The sequence below is a fragment of the Mastigoproctus giganteus genome, unplaced genomic scaffold, assembly GCF_048544385.1.
Source record: "Mastigoproctus giganteus isolate SK-2022 unplaced genomic scaffold, ASM4854438v1 scaffold_16, whole genome shotgun sequence".
Lineage (NCBI taxonomy): Eukaryota > Metazoa > Arthropoda > Arachnida > Uropygi > Thelyphonidae > Mastigoproctus > Mastigoproctus giganteus.
The window spans coordinates 136,449-156,976 of record NW_028328293.1 but is presented as its reverse complement, the minus strand read 5'-3'; the positions used below and the strand labels follow the sequence as shown (position 1 = coordinate 156,976).

At 38.5% G+C, this 20,528-nt stretch overlaps 1 protein-coding gene across 1 annotated transcript in view; it reads right to left on the bottom strand.

Moving 5' to 3' along the window:
* The window catches only part of LOC150074884 (acyloxyacyl hydrolase-like), a 154,028-nt gene that overhangs the window by 18,111 nt on the left and 115,389 nt on the right, over positions 1-20,528 (bottom strand). Inside the window, exon 10 of the mRNA XM_090389413.1 lies at positions 3,546-3,642. Within this exon, the coding sequence (XP_090245539.1) occupies positions 3,546-3,642 (97 nt within the window). The remainder of the gene's footprint in view (positions 1-3,545; positions 3,643-20,528) is intronic.

The window sequence follows — 20,528 nt, the reverse complement described above, 5'->3', positions numbered from 1 at the left end:
TCAATGCTGATGGGATTTTACCTCAGATTACAAACCTGAGGGGGCAGAGATTCAAACTGAGGAAAGACAGTTGTAGAATAGATGTGTTGCTGGAACAAACTTCCATCTCTTGTGGATTTGGTTTGGTTTGGCTTTTATTGGCGCATCAGCAGCTAAGGCTATAATGCGCCAAAACCAGGTCATATATTAAAAGTTAAAACATTCAGTGACCTAATTAGTTAGGCCACCATGTCGAGATATAAAAGGTATAAAAGTAAAAAATGTATAAACAAAGAAATGACAATTCAATTTTAAATACAAGTAAAAAGGTTTACTGATTTTAAATAGCTAAAAACAGCAGCCACATTGTCAGATAAAATCTGACTGAGGGTATAAGGCTCAGCCAGATGACTAAAAGCAGTAAAATAAAAATCACGTTCGTGTCTAAAACGTGGGCACTCGGTTAAAATGTGACGTATACTTAAATAAGTGTCACAGTTCTCGCACATAGGACAGTCATCTGCCCTCAGCAGAAAAGCATGTGTAAGATGACTGTGTCCTATGCGGAGACGAGCTAGAACAATTTCCTCTCTGCGATTCCTGTGCAGACTAGACTGCCGGATTAGACTGCCAGACTAGAATGTCGGATTACAGGCTTTATCTGATAGAGCTTGTTTGTGACTTGCTCATGCCAAGATTGTTGCCATTGGGACAGTAATGTATCATGTATTAACTGCCTATAGTCTGTATAGGGGACTAACAGGCAATAAGTGTTGTGGGATTCTGGTGACCTGGCCGCAGCATCTGCCAGTTCATTTCCCACGATCCCGATGTGGCTTGGAATCCAGCAGAAACGAACGTCGAAAGAACACTCAGATAGAGAGTGTAGTGTCTGCCGAATCTGGGTCACAAATGGATGAGTATTATACCTCATACCCGATAAAGCCTGCAGTGTACACCATACACCTTTGATACCTATGGGTTTTAATGTGGTCCAAGGCTAACTCTATAGCATACAACTCAGCTGTATATATGCCGCATTCTTGGGGAATCTTTCCAGATATAGAACAACCTGGAAAGATAGCAGCAGATCCAACAGACAACTCTGACTTCGAGCCATCAGTGAAGACAGGCAAGAAGTTGGAATATTCGGCCCAGTGGGCAGCGTAGAGTTGGTGGTAGACATTAGATGGAATTATGGATTTACTCCAATTTTTAAGGGAGAAGTCGCATGATGGTAAGCGAGCATGCCAGGGTGGAAATAGTTGCCTTGGAGACTGGGCAACATTGTCTACCATGATGTCGAGCTCTCTGAGCAGCTCTTGGACACTGATACCAAAAGGCCGATTGGTAGTCTGACGAGTGTTATATAGATTTTCCCATCGTGGCTTGAAAACGGATTGTCCATGTAGGGTTGTCTGGCAGGGATTTTAATTTAAACGTATATTTTAAAGACAATTGCTTTCGTCGAAATGACAGTGGTGGTTCAGTTGCTTCAACATATAAACTCTGGACAGGGGATGTTCTAAATACTCCAGTAGCAATACGGATGGCTTGGTGGTGAACTGGGTCCAGCCATCTAAGTACGCTATGTCTAGCCGATGCATACACTTGGGACCCATAGTCTAGTTTAGATCGGACAAGTGCACGATAGAGGCTGAACAAAGTGGAGCGGTCTGCTCCCCATTTATTGGAAGAAATAGAGCGTAGGAGATTCAACCCTCTTGTGCACTTTGTCCGCAGTTGACAAATATATAAAAGGTTGTTTGAATATAAAAGGAGCCCCAAAAATTTTGTCTCGGGTGCTACTGGAATGATGTCTTGTCCGAGTTTAATTCTGGTTCAGGATGAAGGTTCCGTTTGCGACAAAAGTGTACGCAGACTGTCTTCTGTGGCGAGAACCTAAAACCTTTAGTCACTGCCCAAGAGTTGACGTGGTCTATGGCATGCTGCAATTGTCTTTCAATGACCCTCATATTGCATAACTGCAAAAAGATGCTAAAGTCATCTACAAAGAGGGCACTGTTTACGATTGGAGGAAGTTGTTCAGTTATAGAGTTAACTTTGATAGCAAAAAGCGTAATGCTTAAAACTGATCCTTGTGGAACTCCCTCTTCTTGGCAGAATGGCCGGGAGAGGGTGGATCCTACACGATCTTGGAAAGACCAGTCTGTAAGGAAGTTTTTAATAAAGAGGGCAATGTGTCCTCTAAGACCAAAGTTATATATGTCTTTTAAAATTCCATATCTCCAAGCCGTGTCATGTGCTTTTTCCATATCAAAGAAAACCGACACCTGGTGCTCACATTTCAGGAAAGCATCACGTATAGATGTTTCCAAGTGGATTAAGTGGTCAAGTGTTGACCTGTTCCTTCAGAAGCCACACTGTATCCTGGAAAGAAGGTCGTTAGTTTCTAAATACCACAAAAGATGAGCATTGACCCTTATTTCCAGGATCTTGCACAAGCAGCTCGTCAGAGTGATAGGACGGTAATTTATTGGTATTTTTGGATCCTTTCCTGGTTTCGGAAAGGGAAGGACGATTGCCATATGCCATGAGTCCAGAAATGTCTCTTCAATATATATTCTGTTATAGAGACGGAGCAAACGATCCATGGATTCCGATGAAAGGTTATAATCATCTCATAATGGATGTCATCTGGTCCAACAGCACTCGCCTTGGACAGTGAGAGTGCTGCTTTCAGCTCCCACTGTGTAAAAGGCTGATTATATTCCTTGCGATTGTTAGAGGACAGCTTCTTGGTTTGATTGCGAGGAACTCTGGGGGGTACGATGTTTCTGAAGACACTTTAGCGAATGTCTCCCCAAGAGTATTTGCAATTGTACATCCATTATGTTCCAGGATCGATGAAGGGTGTGAGTTGTATTTGCCCTTCATTTTCCGAACTTTGTCCCGCCATCTGTTGTGGAAATTGATAGCTTAAATAAATTCAAAGCAGAACTAGACAAACATTTGGAATGAATGGATCAGTGAAATGGGAAGGTTTTTTTTTTTTGGCTGATGTCCAAGTATAAGATTGCTTTCTTACATCATGTGCCTCTACTAATGCTATGTTTCAGTCCAGTGTGGAGAAATTTTACAGCTTATACAAGACATATGTTGAAATATATTGCAATATTCTGCTTATCCCCCAACCACATCAAAAATTTATAATACCATATCTAAGATTTTTAGCATTTTTTTTATTATTTCTTTTTTATACTTTAATGTTATTTGTTTAACTGAAAGTAGTATAATAAGGTGCTAGCATATCAAATATTTAGTCAAAAACAATAAAGTCATATATTTAAATATAATATTCTTTTTCTCATTTACTCTCTATGGTTTGTGAATATGTGAAAATTGTTTTAAAGGCAAATTATTACAAAATTTTGAAGTAAATCACACTGATATTATTATTAATTAAAGATATTTTAAGCGATTTTCCTAGTGTAACAGTCAGTCTATTGTGTGTGTGTGTGTGTGTGTGTGTGTGTGTGTGTGTGTGTGTAGAAAGTCCCTCTTTGTGTGAATTAAAATTAATATAATATATTAACACACTGTACCTTTATGTAGTGGATTTTCCATGAAATATAAATCAAAAGCTTCATAATTTTCATGCACAGCAATATCTTGCAGTACATCTGTTAGTTCTTTAGCTCTCTAAAAATTCAGAAATATACAGTGATTATAAAAAAAAGTTTTATATTCTTTAAAAATATTATTAAAATTTAATTTCTTTATTCACTTTAATGTCATTTAATTGTTTGGTCATTAAAATCCAGTTAAAAACAAATTTAAAACTAGAATTAGCTATGTAGCTCAAGGAAGCCACAGACTTTTGCTGCACCAGGAAAAAAATAAATAATAAATAATAAATAAAAAAAAAAAAAAAAAAAACAGATAAGGAAATATTCTACAGGATATTATGCTGTCCAAGCCAAAAATAAGAAAAAAGAAACTAAATAAGAAAAATATAAATTATGCACCTCCCTCCACACAAGTAAATATCATGTTGAGCTTTGAATTTCTTCAAACTCAGTGTCAATTACCTGCGGAGGTAGCTTGTTCGGGTAGTCAATGACTTGATGGCTAAAAGGAAACTTTTAGCCATCAAGCTAAGAAAAACAGCAAGGATTTCTTTACTTATATAAACTCTAAAAGGAAGGGGATGAATCTGATTGGTCCACTTGATATCGATGGTTCGACTGTTGATGATCCTGCTCAGATATCAAACAAACTGAATGAGTATTTCGCATCTACATTCACATATGAGGAATTATTAAGGTTTGAAAATGCCAGAAGGTTATCAAATTGTAGCAGGGTGCTTAATGATTTTGTAATAACTGAGAGCAAAGGGGAGGATAAATTGTTGAAGTTAAACATAAGAAAAGCAACTGGGGTGGATGGGATCTATCCAGTTATATTAAAGGAGGCAGCAAAGGAAGTAAGCAAACTCTTAGCCATAATTATGAGAGCATCCTTGGACTCAGGGGAGGCCCCCACTGACTGGAGATGTGCAAATGTATCCCCAATTCACAAAGGGGGGTTCGAAGGGTGACACGAGTAATTACAGACAAGTTAGTTTAACTTCTGTTCTGGGTAAAATAATGGAGTCACTGGTTAAAGATGCATTGCAGGATTATCTAGACAAGACTGCAGCGATAATTCAGACAGAGCATGGGTTTATTAAGGGAAAGTCTTTCTGATAAATTTGATTGGATATTATGATGTGGTTACAAAAGAACTGGATGCAAAAAATAATTTTGATATCATATACTTGGATTTCAGGAAAGCTTTTGAAACTGTTGCCCACGGAAGACTACTGTACAGATTGGAGCAGAATGGTATTAAGGATAAGTTGCTACAATGGATAAAAGGATGGTTGAGTGGGAGAAGACAGGTTGGTAATAAATGGGTGCTGCTCTTCGTGGACTAATGTGATTAGTGGAGTCCACTGTTGTTTTGTATATTTATCAATGATAATGATGAAGGCATATCAGGCTTAGTGTCGAAGTTTGCAGATGATATAAAGGTTGGCAGGGTTGTTAATGACAGTAATGGCAGTGTGCTACTGCAACAGGATCTAGAAAATTTGGGCAGATGGGCTGAGAAATGGCAACTGAAGTTTAACATTGACAAATGCAAAGTATTGCATATGGGTAGAAGTAACCACAGAGAAACGTACCAACTGTGTGGTACTACACTTAAGGTGGTAGAAAATGAAAAAGACCTGGGAGTAATTGTGCAGTCAGATATGAAGTTTTCTGAGCAATGCAGACAGGCTGCCAGGGCAGGTCAAGGGTTTTGTCATACAGGAATACAGGATATACAGGAATTTTGCTAGCAGAGAAAAGGAGGTGATTATCCCTATGTATAAGGCAATGGTCAGGCCACGCCTTGAGTGCTGCGTACATGTTTGGAGGCCTCATTTTAGGAAGGATGTAGATTTGCTTGAGCGTGTACAGAGAAGGGCAACAAGATTGGTGAGGGGAATGAAGGGATCCTCTTACCAAGAGAGGCTTAAGTTCTGCAAATTGCAGCAGCTGGAGACTCAGCACCTGCAAGGTGATCTGATTGAGGCGTATAAGGCCTTGAATGGATTGAGCACACTGAATTCTGATGGGATTTTTCCACTTGTTCAGATTACAAACCTAAGGGAGCATAAATTAAAATTGCGGAAAAAGAGATGTAGAATAGATGTGCGGAAATTTGCCTTTAGCCAGCGGGTGGTTAATTGCTGGAACAAACTTCCATCTGTCATTGTGGAAGTTGATAGGTTAAATCAATTTAAGGAGGTACTGGACATACATTTAGAGGGAATTGTTTTGTAATTTTTTTTTTTTTTGGCTGATGCTGCATAAGCTCATACACTTGCTTTCTTGCATCACATGCCACTACTACTTCCTACAATCTAGTTTAAACCTCTTCCTCTGTAATTTGAATTTATGGCCCCTAGTTCTAGAATTCTTTATAACAGTGAAAATTCTGCCTTCAATCATTTCACCACACCGTCTCAGAGTCTTCTAAACCTCAATCAGGTCCCCTTTAAGGTGGTTGGTTGCCAAGTTCTGCAAACTGCATAATTAAAGTCTTTTCTCATATGGCCATCCTTTTGCCAATATCACCATGCGAGCTGCCCATTTTTGGAACTAAGAAGCTCAATGTCTTTTTTTAGATGAGGTCTCATACTTGGACTCATTATTTCTAAATCTGTCTTTCCTCAATTTGAATTTACAGGTCTTACAATTGTCTTATACTGTAGGATTATGATCTCCTATCCCTACAGGATATTGTTCAATAAATCAGTGAAAAGACACCATGGGTCACCATGTTTACATTATTCAGGAGTATTGTAACTGCCAGATCTCTTTCTTCCTCTACTATTTTTAATTCAACTCCACCAAATGTGTAAGTTATTTTGGGGTTGCTATTCCCCAAGTGTACAACCTTGCATTTTTCTGCATTAAAACACAGTTGCCTCTTTTCTGACCATTCTTGAAGCCTGTTCAAGTCATCCAGATGGAGTACTGCTTGGCACTAATCATTAACAATCCTCCCAACCTTTACATCATCTGCAAATTTTGACATCATGCCCTTTGTTGATGTCATTACTGTTGTTTCTGATTAATGAAAATCAGAAACAACAGTGGTCTAAGAGCCAATCCTTGGGTTGGTTGGTTGATTTAGAGATTCCTTAGGTGCATCGGCAATAATAAGTATTATTATTGCCGATAAGTATTAATCACAACCTTCTGCCTTGCAGCTATCCATCTTGGAATCTTTCCAGCAATCCCAAAGTGTTCCAGCTTATACAGTAACCTCTCACGAGGGACTGAGTGAAATGCTTTGCTAAAATCCAAATAAGCTATGTCAAAATTGTTTCCTACACCCAGCTCATGAGTAACTGTGTCAAAATAGCCTACTAAGTTAGTTAAACATGATTTTCCCTTAAAATTTTAAAAATTTTCCCTTAAACATAACAAAACCATGTTATGTGTTCTTCAGAATGCCCATTTCTAGCTAAATGGATTGTACTATTAATTACTGTCTAAGATTCTACCACTGAAGTCAGATCAATCAGTCTAGTTACCAAATTCAACCATAGAACTACCTTTATGTAATGGCAATACATTGGTGCTACTCCAATCCAAAGGAATCTCTCCCGAGTTCAATGATATCCTCATAATTAATCTCAACAGTTAAATACACTCTCTGGCCACCTCCCTCAAAATTACTGGGTATATACCATCAACTCCAGGAGCCTTACTTGCCTTTAGGCTCAACAGTTTTTCAAATAAACTTTTGTTAGGTTATGTAAGTCTTTTCCCCACCTGCAGTACACAATGGTACAATCTGATTCATTTTCTTCTTTGTATTCATATACATGAAAAACTCCTTGTCTCCATTCTTTGCTCTCTTAGCCAGTGCTTTCTCATACTCAGCCTTGGCTTCCCTAATCTTACCTGTGGTATTATTAGAGATCAACTTGTAGCTGCTGCAGGTTTCAGTACATTTCATAACTCTAACTTTCCCACACTGTCTTTTTTTGTTCTATTAGACTAGCCAGTCATATTCATACATTTCAGCATCTTCCTCATAACTATATTTTCTTGATGGTATATATTTTAGAAATAAACAAGGAGTCACCTTTTATTCAGTCAGTAGGATTTCTTCTTTACCAATTTTCCTTATGCAAATAAATTACAAAATGATAAGCTAAAACAAGATTACATAATTTAAAATAATTTAAAACTCAATGCATTCCTCACTATTTGAAACACAGGCAGTCCAACACTCCAGGATCACAGTGGTGAACCCCAACCCAACCCCAGAAATATCAAAACCCCCATGCAACCTTTAGTGAAGGAAGACATTTTGTCATAAATACGAATGAAATACTATTAAAATGAGATAAAAGTACGATAAAGAAATGAATTTAAAATCTACTAAAAATTCCTCCCTTAAGCAGACTAAAACTTTTCGACGTGTCATTTTTACAGGGTGGAATGAAACTAACGAAACGTGTGTTCGGAATCTTATAAACAGGAGATTAGTCTTTGGTACGCATGCGTTCGAATGACCACGAATCAGATAAGAGAAATGGATGTTGAATGTCAATAGAGTTTTTTTGTAATTCCATTTCTAAAGTTTTGCAATCAATAACTTAGTATAATTATGTTGAATATTTAAAATTTTGGCTTCATTAAACAGGAACGTGTGGTTTTCATTTATTGAATGGAATGCTAGTTCCGATGCATTTGCACATGATGCACGGACTGATGCTTCATGTTGCTTAACCCTCGAGTTTAAAATACATATGGTAGATCCAACGTAAGAAGAAGAATCACAATCCTTACATGAAATGTGGTAGACGAGGTTATGTGTTTGTTCGGAAGTCAGTAGTACCGTGTGATTTTTTTAGTGTTGCATATAATTCATGGCCCAGTTTTGCTACTATTTTCATTTCTGTACCTCTAAAAAGGTTGTTAATTTGTCTACACCAGTGTTCAAACATACGGCATTGAAATAAAATATTTTTTATTAATCCTGCCATTATGTTTGTTATTGATTATTTTGTCTTTAGCTTCTAATTTAATGCTATTGATAGAGGTAATCAGGTATCCTCTATTTAGGAACCTATTCATCAGTTCTTCTATTTCTATCTGTAGGGGAAGTTGTTGGAAGAGTATTTGAATGCATTTAAGAACTGGTTTAACATGATTTACCTTTTTTATGAGTATGGGTCGTAGCTATTATAGTGTAGGAATATCCCTGTATTCTTGGGATTACAATAAATACTGAAATTAATATTTTCGCCCTCCTTCTTAAGTGTAAAGTTTAAAAAATTTATGTTCTTTGTTTCTTCTTGTTCTTTCGCCAGTGTAAATTTTAACCTAATGTGCATATTATTAAAAGTTTGCAAAACTTCGTTTGTAGTGTCATAATCCGTTATAATGAGGATGTTGTCGAGGTATCTTCCACAATGTGATTTTTGTCAAAAAACTGTTTTAAATGTATATTTTCTAATCTATCTAAATACAACTCCGATATTAGGCCACTCAAGTTTAAACCCATAGGCAAACCAAAAATCTGTCTATAAATCTTACTTTGAAATAAAATATAATTAGCCTCAACCAGTAACTTAATTAGCTCAAATATCTCTTTTTTTTTTGGACAACATCATACTGTTAATGCTAATAGTGTTATTGTTTAATAAATCCCAAATTACATCCAGCGCATATATTACATTAACATTAGTGTACATAATGAAACTACATCAAGGGGAAAATAATTAAACTCCTCCCCCAATTTTACAGTCTTTTAAATTTGTATATAAGGTATCATAATTCTTTATACTATATTTCAATACCTGCCGAAAAGGTTTTATAATCCAATATAAATGTGTTGCCAAGGCCAAAAAGGCAGAATTTTTGTATGATACTATAGGCCGAATAGGGTGTCCGGGTTTGTGTAGTTTTACTTGTCCAAAGAGAATAGGTACATTATTTGTTCTAGCTTTTAGTTGCTGTAGTTGTGCCATTGAAATGTAGTCCTTTTTACAAAATGAAGTAAGTATTTAGTTGTATTGATTGACCTCATTATAATAACCAACCATTAATTACAATAACCATTATAATAACCAACAATTATAATAGCCAGGAAATTAAAATAAACCAAATTCATAGCTGCCAATTTCTGACTTTCAAAAAAAGCTGGAGATTGGACATTTGTACATAGGTGAAAAAAAAAAAAAGGGGGTTTTGGGTGCCAAAACAGAAGGTGTTCTGAAGTCCACATTGTACTGGAAATTAAATTTCACTGGAAAAATACACACTTTATATTAAAATGCAGTCATAGGATTGTTTACCAGTACAGTAGGCTTTAAAACATTAGCTTACCTAACATTTTTCCGTCTCTGTGGAATTCTGTTTGAATATTCTATTAGACATCAACAGATTTGGAATGCAAGAAAGATACGCTTGCTGACTTTGCCCTCTTCAGAAATGTTGAGTCAAAGTTTCATTCATAAGATGGCCCTGCTATCTAAACTTGGATATAAGGAGCCTTTCCAAAGCTTCAACAAAAAAACAATTCAAACTCAGTTTTTATTTTTCTAACATGGCTAAATATTCTCTCACACTCAGCATTGCTATGAGATATTGTTGAAATGCCAAGTGTGACTTAGGATAATCTGTTATAATTCAAGCTTCTTTATGCACTTCTTAGTTCTCCAACTGACCACTATAAATCAGTTCTTTCTTCTTTCATAATAACATTTGGTAAGTTCTCACACACTAAAACTGACAGTATTTTGCTGAAAAACATTTATTGCTTCATCTATTTCTTTATCAATACCAAGCAGCACTGGAAACTTGTGCACAAAATATTTAAAGCCAACTTACTAGCATCCTATTTTTCTTCTCACTCTTTTATTGACAATCTTCATAAACCACCTCCTACCATTCCCAGTACATTCCACTCAGTACCTCCTATGGTCTTCTGTCAAAAGGATGTAAGAAGAATTTTGAACAGTTTGGTACCAAGAAAACTTCAGGTCCTGATGGTATTTCTCCACTTGTTCTCAAAACCTGTGCCCCTGAGCTTATCCCTGTTCTGTGTTACCTTTTCACACTTTCTTTTTCCACTGGTATTTTTTTCTTCTGCTTATAATTTTCTCATATCAAGACAGTTCCTAAAAAAAAAAAAAAAAAAAAAAAAAAAAAGAGTGAAAAATTTGTCCTATCCAATTATTTTTCCATTGCACATACCTGGACTCTTTCTAAAGTAATGAAGAAATCAATTACTCATGAACTACCTTGAAATCTGATCAATGACCAATATTGATTCTGTCAGTGTCAATCCACTGGTGATTTTTGGAACTTAATCGATACTTAAGTGTCCTTAGATTTACTGTTCGTAAATTGCCGCCATTGTTACGCGATACAAAATAACTTGAACTAGATAGCATAAGCTTAGTATAGTATAGTACATAATATAATATTGTCAATTAATCAGTAAATCTATTAACCTTGTTGAACTTCATTGTCAATTAAATTGTACTTTTTTTTTTTTTTTTTTTTAAATGTTGAACCCCAAACAGAAGAGGTATTAGAACCTATAGTACTTAGTACCGTGCTTGGGTTGGAGGTTGAGAAGATGAAAGAAGATATTTGTTGACATTGGACTTGAACTTCTGTAGACTGTAATTTTCAGGAAATACGTATGAAGGAAGGTTGTTCCAGAAAACGGCAGTTGAATGAATAAATGAGGAAGATGAAAAGTTGGTTCTGTGGGTTTGAAGTTGGACAGTAAATGGATGTTGGCTGGTGGCGGCACGAGTTCGGACTGTTTTGAAAGAGAGAATGGGAATTATAGAAGCCAATTCAGAAGAACAGTGCCCATGGAAGTATCTGTAGAAGAGGCATGCAGCAGAAACAGTATGTCTATGAGAAAGCGAGTGGAGAGACTCTGTTAGAGATGAATCATTAATTAACCTAACTGCCCTCTTCTGAATGGAATCAAGAAGCCTGAGAAAGGTTTTGGGGGCACCACCCCAAATGTGGGAACAATATTCCATGGCAGGGTGGATTTGTGATTTATACAGAGTGAGCAGCTGTTTGGAAGAAAAGTAATGCCGAGAGCGAAAGAGAAAACCAAGTTTTTTTTAGATGCAGAGGAAGCAATATTTGTAATGTGCTTGTGCCAAGAGAGATTAGAAGTAAGGGTAGTCCCCAAAAGAGATATATCATTTTGCCTAGAAATCGGAGTGTCACTAAACATAAGCATAGGAGCAGAAGAATCCTTTTTGCGAGATATAAGACAAGACTGAGTTTTAGAAGGGTTGAAATCAACTAAGTTGTCTTTGCCCCACTGGAGAATTACCTGAAGATAGGCATTTAAGGAATTGGTAGCAGATTTTCGACAAGTTGAAGCTGATTGAGCGGGACAAGGTTTCTCATAATGGAAAGTGGAATGCAATGTGCTATCATCGGCAAAACTATGGATAGGATTTCCTGTCAATGGAAGAAGGTCATTAATATACAAGAGGAAAAGAGTGGGGGAAAGAACTGAACCTTGGGGGACACCGGCATTAGTGTAGAAGTTAGAAGACAGAGAGCCATCTACCATCACCCTCAGTGAGCGATCGGAGAGAAAACTGGATAACCAATTACTAAAAACAGTTGGCAAACCATAAGATGGAAGCTTGTTTAGAAGACCTTTATGCCAAACACGATCAAAAGCCTTTGAGATGTCAAGAGCAACTGCTTGTGTTTCACTGAACCTTTCCATTGAATTAGTCCATAAATGGGTAACATAAGCCAGAATATCACCAGTGGATCGACACTGACGGAATCCATACTGGCGATTGTTGATCAGACGGAAGGTTTCTAGATAGTTTAAGAGTTGGCGGTTAATTGATTACTCCATTACTTTAGAAAGAGTAGAAGTAATTGCAATGCAAATAATTGGATGGGAGGGATTTGTAACCCTTTTTAGGAACTGGCTGGATATGAGCAAATTTCCAAGCAGAAGGAAAAACACCTTTGGAATAAGAAAGTGAAAAAAGGCGGCAAAGAATAGGAGTAAGTTCAGGAGCACAGCTTTTGAGAACAAGTGGAGAAATACCATCAGGACCTGGAGCTTTCTTAGCATCAAGATTAATCAAAATCCTTCTGATATCCTTTTGACGAAAGAGCACAGGAGGCATTGAATGGAGCATGGTGGGAGGTGTTTTACCAAGATCATTAATACATGAGCCGGAAGAAAAATGGGATGCTGGCAGGTCAGCTTTATCCTTGGCTGAAGTGACACACAGAACCATCTGGTTTGGACAGAGGTGGGAGCAGAGATGGGCAAAAATTGCGGCCAATAGCTTTGGCAAGAGACCAGAATGCTCGGCTACATTAGGACAAGAAGCAAGTTTTCTACTCTTGGCTTGTTCAAACTCTAGTTTGGACTGATTAATAACTGCTTTACAATTGTTGCGAGCTTTGGTGTAGGCAGAAAATGACACTGAAGAATTAGAAACAAGCCAATTACGATATGCAACATTCTTCTCTTGAACAGCCTTAGCACACTTATTGGAAAACCAAGGTTTAGATAAAGGACGAGATTTTAAAGTGGAGTGTGGGATAAAGGATTCCATTCCTGATAGAATAATTTCACTGACACGATCTGAACAAACTTTGACATCCGAAGTTTTGAAACAGTAATCCGACCAAGGAAAAGAAGAAAAGAAGTCTCGCAGGTCATCCCATTTTGCATTCTTGTAATGCCAAACAACACAAGGTTGGGAATAGCCATGAGATAAAGGTTCCATTGGAGAAGAGACAATCACCAAGTTGTGATCAGAAGTGCCTAAAGGAGCTCTCACTTCGACGTGTACTTAGAAGGGTTGTTTGTGAGAAAACGATCGAGCGTATTGGCTGTATGATTAGGATTGTCCGGTATTCTTGTAGGTAAATGAACAATCTGTGCTAGGTCATTAGTAATTGCAAAAGCCTCAGCATCTCGACCTGCTGGATCGGTGTGACTAGAAAATGGAAGCCAGCTGGAGTTGTGAACATTAAAATCACCAAGGAAAATTACCTCACTGTTAGGAAAGTTGGACTGGAGAAAGTCAAGTTGCAAAGAGAGGAAGTCAAAGAGCTCCAAGTGATTAGTGGAGTTGGGAGAACGGTAGAGACAACAGATGAATTTGACACAATGAGGTAGAGAGATTTTAAGCCAGAGAAGATCAAAGAGAGCAGATTCCAAATTGACAAGTCTCTGACGGGGAATATCAGAACGGACATATGCACAAGTACCACCTTTGAGGCGAAAGGAATCATACAGCAAATAATTTGGGCATCTGAGATGAGCAGTAGTTGAATCAACCGATAACTGAGATTCTGTCAAAAAAGTACATGGGGTTTGGCAGATTGCAAGTGGAAATGGACATCGTTGAGATTAGAATTGAGACCACGTATATTTGTGAAATGAATTAGGAAGTGCTTGGGAGGTTTAGATCGTTTCACAGATAAGCTTGCTCTATTAGTTTGATATTTCATAGTGTATTCAATGGTAAGAAAAAGTGGGTGGGACATGCTGTATGAAGTAATGAAATTTTTGGATATGGCGTACACGTGGTAAGAATATACCCAGATCCTTGACATAACGTGGCCTCAATAATGCTCCCCGCATACACACTACTCGGACTCCCTCCAGTCACTATCTGGCAGAGTAGAGGTAGCAAGATTATACACTAGCTGATCCGGAGGCCTCCTAGAGAGTTACCAATAGGTTCGGTCCGGTGTACTAACTAGCGGCTGGCCTGCAAACACCGTTTTAGAGCTGTACCCTCGAAATGTAAGGAATATTGGATCTCGCCACAACGTTCATCATAACCTCAAAAGTCATCGATCATACTGTATGGTGGAAGAGATAGGGATGGGTTGACCGGAACTTAGCTCTAGAGACTAAACATGGGTTCCACCACTTCAAGCCTCCAATAAGCAAAGTGGTGGTATTTCACCGGTTGATGAGAGTCATCTACGACCTAGCACTGCCTGGTAATATAGAGGGTTGGCGTTCCACCATGTGGTGTGGGCGCCACACCTCGACCCCTGCTTATGTTGGTTCACACCTGGGTGGTCACCCACCATGTACTTGTGCATGGAGGTTATACCCAGGATTACTAACAGTCCCACCATCGTGAAGGTGCAAGCAGAGGATTTGGCTGTCACAGACCATCCGGACTTCGCCAAAATTGGGTCGACTTGACTTGAGTATCACCTGAATATCAGTTCCATCAGCGTTTTAGACTCCCAGGTAGCAAGTACAGCTTGTCTGGCATATCTGAGAGAATGTCTGTGACAACCTCAAGGACTTTTAACTATATACATATAACGACTTTGATTACGTAACATAAATAATAAGCAAAAATAAATAATTAATACTTAACTTGATACGGAAGTTATATAAAGGGATTTTGTAGATAACACTTGATACTGAAACATAAATATAGCGTTATAACTGTGTTGGGATACAAGTTTAGGGTTTTAATTTTGTACTGAAATTGAAATTAAATCAAAATCATGACTCAGACCAGAGCAGCAAAGCAAAAGGCTCAAGCTAATGGGAGTGCTGTGGCTCAGGGGAGAACTGAGGGGGGCATTTGCCCTCTGAATCACAGCCTTTTAAAATGCACTATTTGCTTGATGTTTGTGGACAGTCAGGTACGGGACATGATACTGCCATGGGCGATATCTTTGTATGTGAACGATGCAAGGGGTGTAAGGAAATCAGGCGACAACTCAGCGTTGTTATGGGCCTATATGAGAGCTTGAAGGACAGGGTGGATGTCCTCGAAGGAGTAAAAGTGAGGGCTCATCAAGCTCTGAGCTGCCCACACCAACGCCAGAGCTTGCACTTGGGCATCACGCAACCCAGCGGCAACCCCCAAGGCAGAATGCACTGGTCCCAATGGAACAAGTAGTTGTGGGTGACTATTGTCAGGGAAACTGGAAACATGCTTTGTAAAAAGGATAGGTGGAACAGGGTATGTCTGCCAGGGGCAAAGGTTGATGACATTGTAGAGCGGATATTATCTTTTAAGGGCACAAAAGGTGATATAGTTGTACACGTTGGCACTAATGATATTAAGAGTAGGAGACCGGCACAATTACTTAACAAGTACAGGTCATTGTTGAAAAAAAAGCCGTGAATTAAGGATGAATTTGAAAGTGTCTGCAATTCTTCCCATACACGATAGGAGGGAGTATATGATGAGAGCCCTGGCGATCAATTCGGCCCTGAAAAGATTGTGCAAGGCTGAAGGGGTAGAATTTTTTTCAGCCTAGTCTGTACTTGTTAACAGGAAAGACTGCTTCTACATGGATGGGATACACTTAAATAGAAAGGGTGCAAGAATGTTTGCTGATGCTATTGAGGCAGTGTTAGGTGGGTCGGAAAACTGCTAGATTGGGGGGGGAGATACAAGGACTAATAGATTAACAGTAGCCACTGGCAGAGGTGAAAGTGATTCTTGCACTGCTTCTATTGGAATGAGCAGCAGCTTGGAAAATAAGATGCAGGATATTTCAGAGACTGCTGGGAGTCATTGGGGTACAAGTAAACACATGGGTTGTGTTAGGTTAGCTAAGAAAAACAACAGGTGCATGTATGCTTGTATACACACCAATGCTAGGAGTTTGGTAAATAAATTTGATGAATTTGAGGTATTGCTCAAAGCATCAAAGGCAGATATTGTTGGGATTTCAGAGACGTGGTGTCACACAGATATAAGGAATGCAGAACTGGAATTTGGGAAGTACAATGTCTACAGAAAGGATAGGCAGGGAGGAGGGGTTATGCTATTAGTTAAGAAACACAAAATCCAAGGAAATGAAGCCAGTCGACATCGCTGGACAGTGCAGTATCGAGTCAGTTTGGTGTGACATAAGCACTGGGAGAACAAAATTGAGAGTAGCAGTTGTGTGCTATAAGCCTAATGACTCTGATGAGTATAATAAGAAGCTGCACAGGGAAATAGAGTGAGATAGTAAATCAGAGAGTCTTATAATGGGGGATTTTAATTTCCCAGATATTGACTGGAATTTGTGTGTTGGGCACTCGCACACTAGGAAGGCTTTTGGGGATTTATTGGATGATTGTTTTCTAAATCAGCGTGTTTGGGAGGCAACTAGAGGGAGCAATACTCTTGATTTGATATTCAGTAGTGATTCTTCATGCATTAAGAATCTGCAGATCAGGAACCACTAGGTGGAAGTGATCACAGTGTGCTGAAATGGGATTTACTCAAGGAGGTAACTACCATCAGGGTTAAGGGAATGGTTTTTGCTTTCGTCAAGGCAACTACAGTGGTCTGAGACAGTATTTAAATTCTATACAGTGGGACCAACTGATGATGTTACCAATAGCAAACTCAAAATGGGAAGCATTCAAAGAACTTATCTTGGAAGCTACTAGGCTTTACATACCAACTAAGAAATATTGTTCAAGGTTCAGGCCTAAGTGGATGTCACATGAACTAATGAGACATATGGCAGAGAAGAAAAATGCATGGGATACATATAAATTAACACGTGACACAGAAGCCTATGATAGATATAAGTTGATCTGTAACCAAGTTACAAAGGAGATTAGGCAGGCGAAGCACATTTTGAGAAATCTTTGGCAAGGGATGCAAAGAAAAACAGCAGGGAGTTCTTTACTTATGTAAACTCTAGAAGGAAGGGGATGAATCAGATTGGTCCACTTGATATCAATGGTTCAACTGTTCATGATCCTGCTCAGATAGCTAGCAAACTAAATCAATATTTTGCATCTACATTCACACATGAGGAGTTATTCAGGAAGGGGAATGCCATAGATGAAGTAAACACTGGCAGCAAGCTAGATAATCTTGTAATAATTGAGAGTAAAGTGGAGGAGAAATTGTTGAAGATAAATACAAGAAAGGCACCTGGGGTGGATGGGATCTATCCAGTTATATTAAAGGAGGCAGCAAAGGAAGTAAGCAATCCATTAGCCATAATTATGAGCTTCCTTGGACTCAGTGGAGGTACCCACAGACTGGAGATGTGCAAATGTAACCCCAATTCACAAAGGAGGATCAAAGGCTGACACAAGTAATTATAGACCTGTGAGTTTAACTTCTGTTCCAGGAAAATTAATGGAAGCACTGGTTAAAGAAGCATTGAAAGGATCATCTTGACAAGAATTCAGTTATATCTCAGACATAGCATGGTTTTGTTAAGGGAAGGTCTTGCCTGACCAATTTGATTGGATACTATGATGTAGTCACAAAAGAATTGGATGCAGGGAATAACTCTGATATTATATATTTGGATCTTAGAAAGGCTTTTGATATTGCACATGGAAGACTGTTGCACAAATTGGAGCAGTGTGGCATTGGTGGCAAATTGTTACTATGGATAAAGGGATGGTTGAGTGGCAGAAGACAGAGAGTGGTAATTAATGGACAGTGCTCATTGTGGACTAATGTTATTAGTGGAGTCCCTCAGGGTTCAGTGTTGGGTCCATTGTTGTTTTCTGTATTTATAAATAATATTGATGATGGTATATCAAGCTTAATGTCCAAGTTTGCCAGGGTTGTTAAGGACGCTACTGACGCTAAGCTGCTGCAACAGGATCTGGAAAGGTTGAGCAGATGGGCTGAGAGGTGGCAAATGAAGTTTAACATTGACAAATGTAAAGTACTACATATGGGAAACAGCAACCCCAGAGCAACATATCAACTCTGTGGTACTACACTGACAGTGGTAGAGAATGAAAAGGACCAGGGGGTTATTGTGTAGGCAGATATGAAGTTCTCTGAGCAGTGCAGACGGGCTGCAAGAGTAGCTCATGGTGTCTTATCAATGATATACAGGAATTTTTCTAGCAGGGATGGGGAGGTGATTATTCCCTTGTATAAGGCAATGGTCAGGCCGCACCTTGAGTACTGTATACAGGTCTGGAGGCCTCATTTCAAAAAGGTTGTAGAGCTGCTGGAACGAGTACAGAGAAGGGCAACAAGGTTAGTGAACGGAACGAAGGAAGGGTTGCTCTTACGAAGAAAGGTTTAAGTTTTGCAAATTACAGTGTCTGGAGACTAGGCACCGGCGAGGTGATCTGATAGAGTTGTATAAAGCCTTGAACGGTTTGAGCATTCTCAATGCTGATGGGATACTGCCTGTTGCTCAGAATAATCACCTGAGAGGGCATAAATTCAAATTGAGGAAAGACAGATGTAGGATAGATGTGCGGAAATTTGCCTTTAGCCAGCAGGTAGTTGGTTGGTGGAACAGACTTCCATCCCTTGTTGTGGAAGTTGATAGCCTAAATAAATTTAAGGCTCAGCTGGACAGGTATTTCGAACGAACAGAGGGGTGAAGTGGAAGGGTGTTTTTTTTTTTTTTTTTTGGCTGATGATGCATAAGCTTGCTTTCTTGCATCATATGCCTGTGCTAATGCTATTGGCTTATGTTACTCATCTATGAACTAATCCAATGAAAAAGACTGGTGAAACTCAGGCTCTTGACATTTCAAAGACTGTTGATCATGTTTGACACAAAGGTCTTCCAAATAAGCTTTCATCTTATGACTTGTCGACTGCTTTTTGTAATTGGGTATCCAATTCTCTCTTGCCGCTCACTACATGTGATGGTGGATAGCTCTATGCCTTCAAACTTCTCCACTAATGAAGGTGTTTCCTAAGGTTCAATCTTTCTCCCACTCTTTTCCTCTTATATATTAATGACCTTCTTCCTTTTACTGGAAATTCTGTTCTCAGTTTTGATGATTATGGCACATTGCATTCCACCTTCCAGTTTGAAACACCTTACCCTGCACAAACAGCTTTGAAGTTTCAAATATCCACTACCAATTTCTTAAATGCTGGTCTCCAGGTAATCCCCCATTGTGAAAAATAACTTAATTACTTATAATCCTTCTGTATCAGTACTGTCTTATATCTCACAAAAAAGGATTCTTCTATTTTTATGCTTATCTTTGATGACAGTCAGACTTTTAGATGAGCTCACATATCTCTATTAGGGATTATCCTGCCTTCTAATCTCTCTCTCTCTTGGCATAAGCACATCATATGTTTTGCTTCTTCTGCATCTACATTTCTTCTAAACAGCTTTTTTTTCTTTTCTTTTTTTTTTTTTGTTGTTAGTTGTTGGCGCATCAGCTTCTATGGCCATATTGCACCTCCCAAAGTTTTTGCATTTTACTGTGATCCAAGCCCGAGGCGGGAATTGAACCCACGACCTTTGGGTTGCCAGGCAGGCACTTTACTTACCTGGCTATCCCTGTCGGCCATCTGAACAGCTCTATAGCTGTGTAGAAGAAAATGGACCGTACTATGGAATATTCCCACATCTGGGGCAGTGTCCCCATAACCTCTCTCAGGCTTCTAGACTCCATTTAAAAGAGTGCAGTTAGGTTAATTAATGACACATCTTTTACAAAGCCTGTGCACTCCCAGTCTCATAGATGTTCTGTTTCTGTTGCATGTCTTTTCTATAGATTCTTCCATGGGTGCTGTTCTTCTGAATTGGCTTCTATAATTCCTCCTCTCTCAAACCAGTCCGAACATGAACCATAAACAGTCAACATCCACTTACTGTCCAACTTCAAACTCACAGAACCAACTTTTCTTCTTCCTCATTTATCTCTTCAACTTAGTTTCAGAAACAACCTTGAAAATGTACAGGGGATCCTCATTATCCGAGGCTAATTGGTTCCAGAATATTCCACTTAAAATGAATCCACCTAAAACAGGGACCAGTTTTCATAATGTTTATTATTTAAATAAATAAAACTAAATGCAACTAGGCATAATATTTTAAGAGTTTAAGATTCTATATCTATATAATATTGGTGTAGATACACCATACACAACTCTTAAAGAAAAACTATGATAGTAGTGTGAGAAGTATCATTTTATCTGTATCTCATATTGTGCTCATCCTTCACAACAACGAATTGCCCATGTATTGCACTACTTCGAATAAGTAATGAAAGAGAAGACT